Below are 9,732 nucleotides of genomic sequence, written 5' to 3'. Positions count from 1 at the left end.
ACACACTTAGGATCCAAACCCAGGAAGTAATTTTCCCCCTTCCCTTTCCATCTCTGCGCTTTGCTCCTCGAATGTGGCTTGGAGCCAGAGGTGAAAGAGAGAAGGGGAAGGAGAAAGAAAGAAAGAAAGTTGGTGAATGATAAAGACCGTATTTTCCACGCTTTGGGTGCAGGACCAGATGATCTAGAAAATGAGCTGAAATAGATTCAGCCTCAGAGTCTGATGTGAAGAGCAGCTGACTCCCCTGTTTCTGGCCAGATGGCTTCTGAACACAGATTTGCATTCATTTTCGCTTAATATCGTCCAAAATAGCGGGGCAGCTGCATTTGTTGTCAAAAAGGTTTAAAACTCCCCTTTCTTTCTGGGGCAGGATCGTTACCTTATGTGATGGGGGGCTTATGCAACTTTCACCCCCCTCTCACACACGCATACACCTCCCTCCTTCTCCCCCTCCCCCTTTAGTCAACAGTATCAGATTTAAAAGGATTTGTTTTAAAACCATCTAATTTGGTAATCAGATTTAAATCGCCTTGGCGCGTGTAATCTGAATTAAAGATACTGTAAATGGTTTGAAGCATGGTGCTTTTTGTTAGTGCAGGCAAAAGGAGCAACTTTAACCTTCTTCGGGTATATTTTTATCGGATTGGTCCTGATCAGATATTTGACCCACGGTGGGAAAGTATCTTTTAAAAAAAGAGATGAGATAGCCGGGAGAGACAATAGTATTTTGTCCATAATGACTCCAAGAAGCTTTTATCGTCTATATATACTGTACAAAACACACAGAAAAGGAGACTGAAAAAGAAAATGAGACATTTATTTTTCTCTCCCCCCCCCCAACTTGTTTTGTAACTTTAGTTCTCCTTGCAAGTCTAGCTCAGAAGAGGTGTGACATCTTTCAATCTACCCCACGGTACCCACTGATTATTATTATGGAGTCAGGATCCCCCCTTTAATTTATCGTGAATAGTTTCTATACACTTTGATTTAAGGTTATTAACATTCTATAGACAGTGGCATCTTTAATATGTGGCGATCGCTTCTAAAGACTAATCTCATTACCCTCAAATAGTCATAAAATATGATTTTATTATACTTACGTATTTAATTAGACGGCCAGCAATGTAATGGATTTTGAGATCGGGTAGAGCAACAGCTTTGATAATTCACTTATCTTTAGCAATAGTCATTAACCCCCAACACCAGCAAAATAGATTGCTTTCTAACACATATTTCCGCGCACCCCCCCCTCACCCTTTGAGGAGGGATCGGGGGTCCCTTGGTAACACAAATCGGACTTCGATTTTCACCGATTAATTAAAATATTAACGTACATACCCCTGCCAATTCACATAAAAGGAAGTCCTAACCCACCCAAGATGGGGGAAGGTTTATATATATATATTCAATACCCTTGTTGGGCTCATATGTACACACACAATCAAACGGGGGGGGGCGGCGGAGGAGGGGATCTGCTGCGTCTCTGCAGAAGAGTATCCGGGACACCCCTTTGTCTATAGTGTACCGAAGGTCTCCTCCTTGCGAAAAAGCAACTGCCCTTTTGAAAACCCTGCGCCCTATCTCTTTCTCCCCACCTTTCTTTCCAGGAATAATTCACCTCGTGCTGTCAGTGGTGTGTCTCCCATCTCACAAGTAATTAGCCATTTCACTCTTAACTCCAATAATCCTACAGTTCTAGCACTTTTGAGTGCTCATCTCCCCATTGCCTTTACCTCTCTGAACACACACACGCACACACAAAAATACACGCACACAGCTCTAACGATTCCTCGAAACCCAAGTTTCAAAGATGCTGTGATCTGCCTTTCCTAACCTGTTACCGGAAAAGAGCTAAAAGGCAAACGCGAGGAAAAAAACCGCGTCACTTGGAAAGCACTGCCAGGCATTGATTGGGATTCTAAAGAGCGCCGCGCGGGTTTCTTTTCCTCTCTGCTCCTCATCAGTAGGAGCGTAACTTTGGAGGCTTGTGTTTCTTGTGTTTTTTTAAAAAAGAAATACAAATAAAAATAGGAGCGGATTAGAAAACAGGACGTGCTTTTGGAGGGGGGGATGGGCGGGCTCGGCTATTGTTCTGGGCGGCGTTCACCTTCCCCACGAATATTATTAGAAAGTTTGCATTTCATGCCTGCGCCCCTGCGGACCCGGCGAAGAGTTGCCCTTTACCCAAACGTAACGGGGCTTCGTTGCAGTTGGTCAACACGCACTAATCACCCTGTGCGCAGTTTGCAGACCACCTGTAATCGTTCCAGGGCTTGACTCGTAAAATTAAACCAGAGACCGTGTGTGCGCGCGCGCGTGTGCGTGTGTGTATTTTAATGCAGCCAAGTCAAGCAGCCTGGCCAATTCACTTTCCAGAACGCACGGAACCTTGTCGGAACGGCCCTTTCTTCCCCGGTTCACCCCCAAAGATTGCTGTAAGAGACAGCGTGTGTGTGTGTGTGTGTGTGTGTAGGGGTTGGGAAGGAAGGATCCTGGCCACCTACACGCTGATGGCTTTAGCGTACATCCCACGCACCTTCTTCGCCCGTTTCTTCTCTCCCCCTTTCAGCGTGCATTTGTGTGTTTGTGTGTGTGTGTGTGTGCATAGGTTTTGTGTTTAACATCCAGCACCGCTCTCTGTTTATATTGAGGCGTGCTAGTCTTTTAACGATCGTGATTCTTTGCAAATTGCAAGGCGCTCCAGCTGTCCCTGTGCTGCGACTCTCCCCCCCACCCTTTTTATTAATATATATATATATATATTCTAATTTCATTGGCTGCCGGCGCGCGTGTGTGTTGCATGCATATATATTATTATATATATATGTATGTATAAAATAAAAAGCCCACCCTAACGCTTGCGTTATAAGGGAGGGGGGCAGCGTGGCGCTGCACTCGGAGGCTGCAGCAGTCAGTCAGAACTAAACAAGCTGTGGAGCTCTCGGCTAAAGGGAGGATTTGTTCTGCCCCCCATATATGGTGTTGGCCCCGCCTCCCTAACGTCAGAATCTGACAGCGCCGTTCCCGGGGGTTTAGAGTTTTGGCTCCCGGGAAAGGTTCCATTCCTAGGGGATGGAGGGCTGAGTTTTGTACGCTTCCCATCCATTCTGCAAGACGCTAAAGGCCCCTCATCGAGCTCTCCTGTGTCCAGGAACACCTCCATGGTAATCATTTTTTCGTTTATTTGTCTTTTGGAGCAGGAGAGCCTTGCCAGAAGTGGTCGATTCAGCAGTGTCCTGAAGGTTTTTTGATGCTGTTTTACTAGGGATGACACCACGTTGAGAAGCCTCGGCAAACAAACAACAAAAATTATTTATTTGTTAAAGAAAGAACGAGAGAAAGAAAAGAAAGAAAGGGGGAAAAAACAAAGGCAACCTCGCAATACCGGCGGCTGTATTTCCTACTTTTTTAAAAAAGCAGCAACAACAAAAAACTTCATTTTCCCCCCTCTCTCCCCCCAACCTCTCCGGGTTTTTTTGTGTGTGTGTTTTTTTTTCTTTTTTGGTGTGTGTTGCTGGTTTCTTTCTTTCTTCTTTTTTTTTAAAACCTCCAAACTGGAACGCCATCCAAGTAGAGCTGCTCAGTATATTGTTTATGCCGTGCCAATACAGGACAGATTGAAGACGGAAAGACGACTTGAACTGGGCTTTCCTCCTACTGATCGCGGGGAGTAAAGTCATCTCTTCTATTCCGCTCGCCAAGGAGAGTGGGAGACCGGGAGAGAAAGAGGCGAGCGAGCGAAAGAGAGAGAGGGGGGGAGAGGAGAAAGGAAGAAGAAAAAACAAAACAAACAAACCCCACCACCACCACGAGAGAAAGAAAACAACAGCCATCAACTACGACCCCCCACCCCCTTTATCTGACATTTCCCACAATTTTTTATTTTTTATTATTTTTAGCCCCTTTTGGTTCAGAGCTGGTTTTGCCCCCAAATTGTTTTAATGTTTGGGATTCAGGAAAATATACCACGAGGTGGGACGACCATGAAAGAAGAACCGCTGGGCAGTGGAATGAACCCAGTCCGATCATGGATGCATACAGCTGGGGTTGTGGATGCTAACACAGCCGCGCAAAGGTACGTGTGCCAAATGATCCCCCTTCTCCCTCTCGCCTCTCTCTGGCGCTTCGCATCCCGGCCGTAAATCGCCCTCGATGCTCCATATCAATTACAATCTCCCTGAACTCCGCTTCAATGTCTCTCCCCCTCTCTCTCTCTTTCTGCTTCTTCTTCTTCTTCTCCCCCCCCCCCCCAACCCCACATGCCTGCCTCTTTCATGCTCTCTCCCTGCTCATTACATCATATTACGGCGATAGTGACAAATCCAGAAATTCTCCTTTCTCCCCCAACGCCCCCCCCAAGAAGTAATTTCCACAATCTCCCAATGTGTGTGTGTTCTTTTGTGATATCTCTCCATCTACCCATCTATCTACATATCTAAACCCGTCCAACCCACCCTCCCCACACCCGCGCACCCCCAAGTCCCTGCGCTCTCTTGCTTCTCCGGTGCCTCCGGTTCTCTCACCCAGAAATTATCTTGTTTTTTCTCCCCGCAGCGGTGTGGGGTTGGCTCGGGCACATTTCGAGAAACAGCCGCCTTCCAATCTCAGAAAATCCAATTTTTTCCACTTCGTCTTAGCTCTGTACGACAGGCAGGGGCAGCCAGTGGAGATTGAAAGGACTGCTTTTGTGGACTTTGTGGAAAAAGAGAAAGTAAGTTTTTAATTAAAAAATGCAACCTTCCCTCTTCGCCCCCACCCCATCATTTAAAATAGTACTAATAACAAAATAATAAAATAATAATAATGTGATATAAGTCTGATCTCGACGATTAAATATAACATTAGCCTTGCCTAGACAGTAGCAGTTCTAACGGGACTCTAGAGGCATCCGAACCACGTGTAGTGTCCCGAGTTCTTATGCCAGGGATTGGCATCTAAAACTGGTTTGCAAAGTTGCCTTAACCTAACCGGCATATTTCAGCAGCCAGAAGTCAATTTTTTTCCGGTCCCAAACAAAGCTTGTCTGTCACAAAGATAGATAAACAAAACAAAACACTCTAATGGGAAGCTGCTGCTGGAGCAATCTGATCCTATAGGCAGCTGGAGTCCAGCTACGGCATTTTTAAAACACAGCCCCACAAACCAATTAAAAGCAATTATTTATCATTACTTGCAGGAGCCAAACAATGAAAAAACTAACAATGGAATTCACTATAAACTCCAGTTATTGTACAGTAATGGTAAGTTTTTATTCCTCGCTGCATCCTTGTTGTTGTTGTTTTACCTGTATATGCACAAAAATTGCTACCCTCTTTCTGGAGCACTTTAAACAAAAAACAAACAAAGGATATAAAGATTTTGAGATTAAAATTACATGACTGTGAACACGACTCTTCTTATGGCATAGAAGGAAAACAAAACATAAGCGATCAATAAGTCAATGGTACTTTACATGATTAACCGGCTGGTCTTGAAGTAGAAAGTTAAAACACACACACACAAACACACAAACAAGCGAAATGCCCAAAATCAATATCTGCTCCAGCACAACATCACTTTTAAGAGATCCAAACCCAGCTTCGCAAATTAATGTTAATTCTTGTGACTGCCTAGCTCCATCATGCCAGATGTACATGATTCCACACCAAAAGAATCAGGAAGTTGGATGGCAAATATTGACAAAGGGAAATAGGGATCGGAAACCCGAGCAATCAACCTTTATTTCTCGTGTTGTCTTTGGGGTGGGGTGGGGGGGGGGTTACTTTATGATAACGCAGGCCACTCTGGTGAAACATATGCATACTTCAGTTATCTCAGTCAAGGCAACTGTCTCATGTTTCTGTGGCCATACATGCTAGGCAGCGACAACCTGCAGACTAGATTATTTTTATTTGAATCTCCCTCTCTCACATGCGTTTTTATTGCACCCAGCGTCCAGCTGAGTGTCTTCGTGTAGCCATTGTGTTATCTGTGTAGCTTTGCCTTGCTCACAACGCACTTCGTTTCTGACAATAAATGGGTCTCTCGTTTTGTTTTTGCTTTTCCTCCCCCATACGCAGGAGTTAGAACGGAACAGGATTTGTACGTTCGGCTAATAGATTCCATGACCAAACAGGTGAGAAAGTTTAAGCTTTTTAAAGAGTTGTGTGAGCTGCTGAGTTTGTGTCTGACTCCCACTTCCGAGGGAATGGGACTCTCCTTGGCTCTTGATGGCACGCCTATCCTTCCCCGAGCCCCCTTGACATGTTAGCTAAATTCCCATACGGTTGACAAATACTTCGAAAGCAAACTAGTTTTATTATTATTCCTGTTACTATCAGGAAGCTGTTATTAATGCGCTGCCCTTTAATGCCAGATTTCCATCTGCTTGATATCAGGGAAAGAAGTGGTGACCGGGGAGGGCAACTGCTCCAGTGTTCCCCCAATTTTATTTTAAAACAACCTGGGGGATTAATTTTGTTAAAACCGATGACAAAAAGGGAAATTGTCTCTTAATCCGGACGCGCTGGAATCGAAGGAAGCTGCTTTCCTTCCCTCCTCCTCTCTCTGCCCTCTCTTTTTCTTTTTCAAATGGGATGATTTAGTCTCGCGAGACGTTTATTTGGGATGTAAAAGTTAAATGTGTTGAGGTGAAAAGTCATCTTGTTCTCCACTAGTCCGGATTCACCTCGCAGTCCCCCATCTCCATAATTCAAGCTCTATGCTCCAGGGGTCACCCAAACCCGTCCATTTTCCCTGAGATCAGCTCCTGTTTCTTTCTCAAACCTCTGTCATCCCTTGTAAATAACATAATTACAAGCAGGTCCTTATTAAATTATTTAACCTGTCTTGGCCAACTTTCTCGAGGATAACTACAGTGTTATCAGGAGTCCTCCAAGGCAATTAAAGGCAAGGAACTGTCCCCCCCCCCCATCCCAAAAGCTGCCTCTTAGCTACTGGATGGCTCAACTTTTAAATCTTCTTTTATTTTCCCGAGAGTCATTTGCTGCTTTCCCGGTTTTTTCAGAAAAAAAGATAATGTTTCCACACATGTAAACGAGGGGAACTTGTGCCCATCAGAAAATAGAGAATTCCGGGGGTGTTTAGAACTGTATATAAATGCCTAGTGCATTTTTTGTCTCTCATTGCAATGGTGCACGAAGAGAAACTTGCTTTCTCTGGCATCATTTGAAAAATAATTTTTTTTAAAATGTAAAAGGTATCAAAAACAAAGGGCAGGGCTTTGGGAATATGTGGCCTGGGACACAATTCCAGCTCGGTTAAGCTTCCAAGCAGTCTCTCCTCTCCTCACCAGAAAGTTTATAGCGATCTTGACAAAAATAGGGTTAGATTTAAATGCCCTCCGCAGTTAAATGAATGGTGCTCTTTTGGAGAAAACCCAACCTGACAGGCAAACCCCAGTCCTCTGACAAAGACGGAGGCGTTGTGCCCTCCAATAATTATTTCAATAGGTTACAGAGAGGCACCCTTTTAAACTCTGGAGCGCTCTCGAGTTGACAATGACTTTTTATTTCCTTTGTACATAGCAGCTAAATGTTTTCGGAAATCGCTGTAGGCTAATTAAGAGGGTACTATAGGCAGCTCTGCAAGTTTTGATGCTCTTGAATAGAGGGAGAGGGAGGGAGAGAGAAAGGAAAGAGGCTAACATTTTCAAGCACACTTTTATTGGTAATTGAAGCTACGGATCTTTGCAGTAGCACCAGTGCTGAAAATACAGGCTTTTAATCTCTCTTCGCTGACGGGGAGGAAAGAGGGGGAGGGGGAGAGATAGCCCAGTAACTGATCAAAGAGTCAATGGCGCTGAACCGACAGTTTATGGATTTCTGTTGGTGCTACAAAATAAAAAATAAATCACATCTAAATACGCGGATTCATCAGAGGCGAAGTAACAATCACCAGAAGTTATATGGCGTGCTGCAACAACAAACATTCGCAGCCACTGACTGCTTGTTATGTCTGCGGTGTCATATATTTCTTCAGGCTTCTCCACACTGGTACCTTATTTAGACAACTTGGGGGAAACTAGGCCATGTCCCCGCTTCAGTGACGAGGACTTTTGCAGGCCTTCCTTGGGAAAAAGGACACGCGCAAGCTACCCACCGTGGCCTTGTCAACAAGCAAAAAAGTGGTTCAAAGTGGGTAGCAAACGCAGTAGGTAGGTGGGGGGAAAGGAAGAAGAGAAGCTTGCCTTCCCCACACTTGGTGTTGGGGAAGGAGTGGTGGCCGAGGAGGTGAATGGCGGGGCCTGGAAATTACATGTATTCGTGTGCCTCGAGCGGTTCTTCTTCCAACCTCCTCCCCCCCTTTTTTTTCTCTCACCTCACACAGCCCCCTTTGCAAAAGGAGGCAAAAAAAAAAAAAAGAAGCCCGCAGTAATGGGAATGGAAGCAAGTGACCTCATGGAGCACAGACGGCTGAGGCCCAGGCTGTGTGAAGGGGAAAAAGCGGGGGGGGGGGGCGTTGAGGCAAAGCAGGCGAGGCAGGGAAGGAGAGAGAGAGAGAGAGAGGAAAGCACCGATTTCTGTGCGAGGTGGTTAGGGGCTTGTGGAAACGCACAGCTCGGCTGCGGCCTTCTTGAGGAAGGAGCCTTGAACGCGGCGCTTGTTTGGGCGAAGGGAAGCCGGCGCGCGCGGGAAAGCTCTCCAGGGGAGCCTGCGAGGCAAAAAGCAGCGCGCGCCGAGAGCTCTCTCTCTCTCCCCGCTCGCTCTGTGTGTCTCTCTCATTCTCCAGGGGAGGCTGGGCTGGGGGAGGGGCAGGAGCGGGTAGAAAGCGGAAAAGCCTTTCCATGAGCTGCCTGGTGCAGCCAGGCTGCTGCCGCCGCCGCCGCTCCTCCTCCTCCTGCTGCTGCTCACAGTCCGGTCAGGCACGACGGTTCCCCTAAGTCTGGAGAGCAGAGGGGGGCGAGAGAGAGAGAGAGAGAGAGAGACAGAGCGCGCGCGGGAGAGAGAAAGCGCACCTATAGCTCCACACCATCTGTTAGAGCCTCTGCTCAAAACCCACTCAACCGTGTGCCCAGACACACTTGCCTTTTTTACCCAAGAAAAATCATTGTTAGCAGTTTCAAAATAAACACCAGATTGCCCATTAGCACTTTCTTCCCCAAATATCAGGCCGATAATAACCATATTGTTGTGCATGCTTCTGGGATTCCTCAAGGCGGCTAGACACTTCTTGTTTTGATCAGGAAAAGTGTGTGTGTGTGTTGTGGGAGACGGAGGGAAATAGCCGCTTTCGTACCTAATTCAAAATGCGCCGTAACCCGCTGTAAGGGACGCTGTTTGGGAAAGAATGCCTCATAAAATATATAAGAAAGGGCCACAGCCTCAGTGACTGGGGAACCCCTCTTTCTCCTATAAAAGACTCAATCCTTTGCATCTAGTCCATCTGGTTTCACCTATCACGCTGCTCTTAGTCTGGGGCCGTTGAAAAGCATTGGCATTGACATGACCACAAAAAGTGTTGTGGCGTCCCATCTTTAGGTTGCTGCTTCTAATTAATATACCACCCTTGTCCTTTAAATGATGCAATGAACTTAGTGCTTTTTTGGAAAAAGAACAGGCTTGGATCATGATCCCTGCATGAGCAATAGCCATAAAGCCCTTCTAATGAGCAGGTAACAAGCTCCAAACTTAACAAAAATACAATAAAATAAAATTGGCAGGCTGTATTCTTTAACCGTTGAGAATGTTCTAAGGTCTGAGTGCAAAGACTTGAGAGTTAATAATCTTGTAA

General features: G+C 45.8%; 1 protein-coding gene across 16 annotated transcripts in view; it reads left to right on the top strand.

Moving 5' to 3' along the window:
* The first annotated feature begins 2,926 nt into the window (after nucleotides 1–2,926).
* Nucleotides 2,927–9,732, top strand: part of EBF3 (EBF transcription factor 3) — a 166,288-nt gene continuing 159,482 nt past the window's right edge. For 3 of the 16 annotated variants that reach the window (XM_028729917.2, XM_028729910.2, XM_028729909.2), the window contains exons 1-4: nucleotides 2,936–4,075; nucleotides 4,555–4,711; nucleotides 5,177–5,240; nucleotides 6,060–6,115. In XM_028729917.2, the coding sequence (XP_028585750.1) occupies nucleotides 3,942–4,075; nucleotides 4,555–4,711; nucleotides 5,177–5,240; nucleotides 6,060–6,115 (411 nt within the window). In that variant the 5' untranslated portion in view covers nucleotides 2,936–3,941. Of the gene's footprint in view, nucleotides 4,076–4,554; nucleotides 4,712–5,176; nucleotides 5,241–6,059; nucleotides 6,116–9,732 lie in introns of those variants that run through there. The other 13 variants (XM_028729924.2, XM_077930378.1, XM_028729923.2 and 10 more) reach the window with 9 other exon arrangements.

Source organism: Podarcis muralis, chromosome 6 (genome assembly GCF_964188315.1).
Source record: "Podarcis muralis chromosome 6, rPodMur119.hap1.1, whole genome shotgun sequence".
Lineage (NCBI taxonomy): Eukaryota > Metazoa > Chordata > Lepidosauria > Squamata > Lacertidae > Podarcis > Podarcis muralis.
Note: the sequence above shows the minus strand (reverse complement) of the source record. Positions and strands in the feature narration are given on the sequence as shown.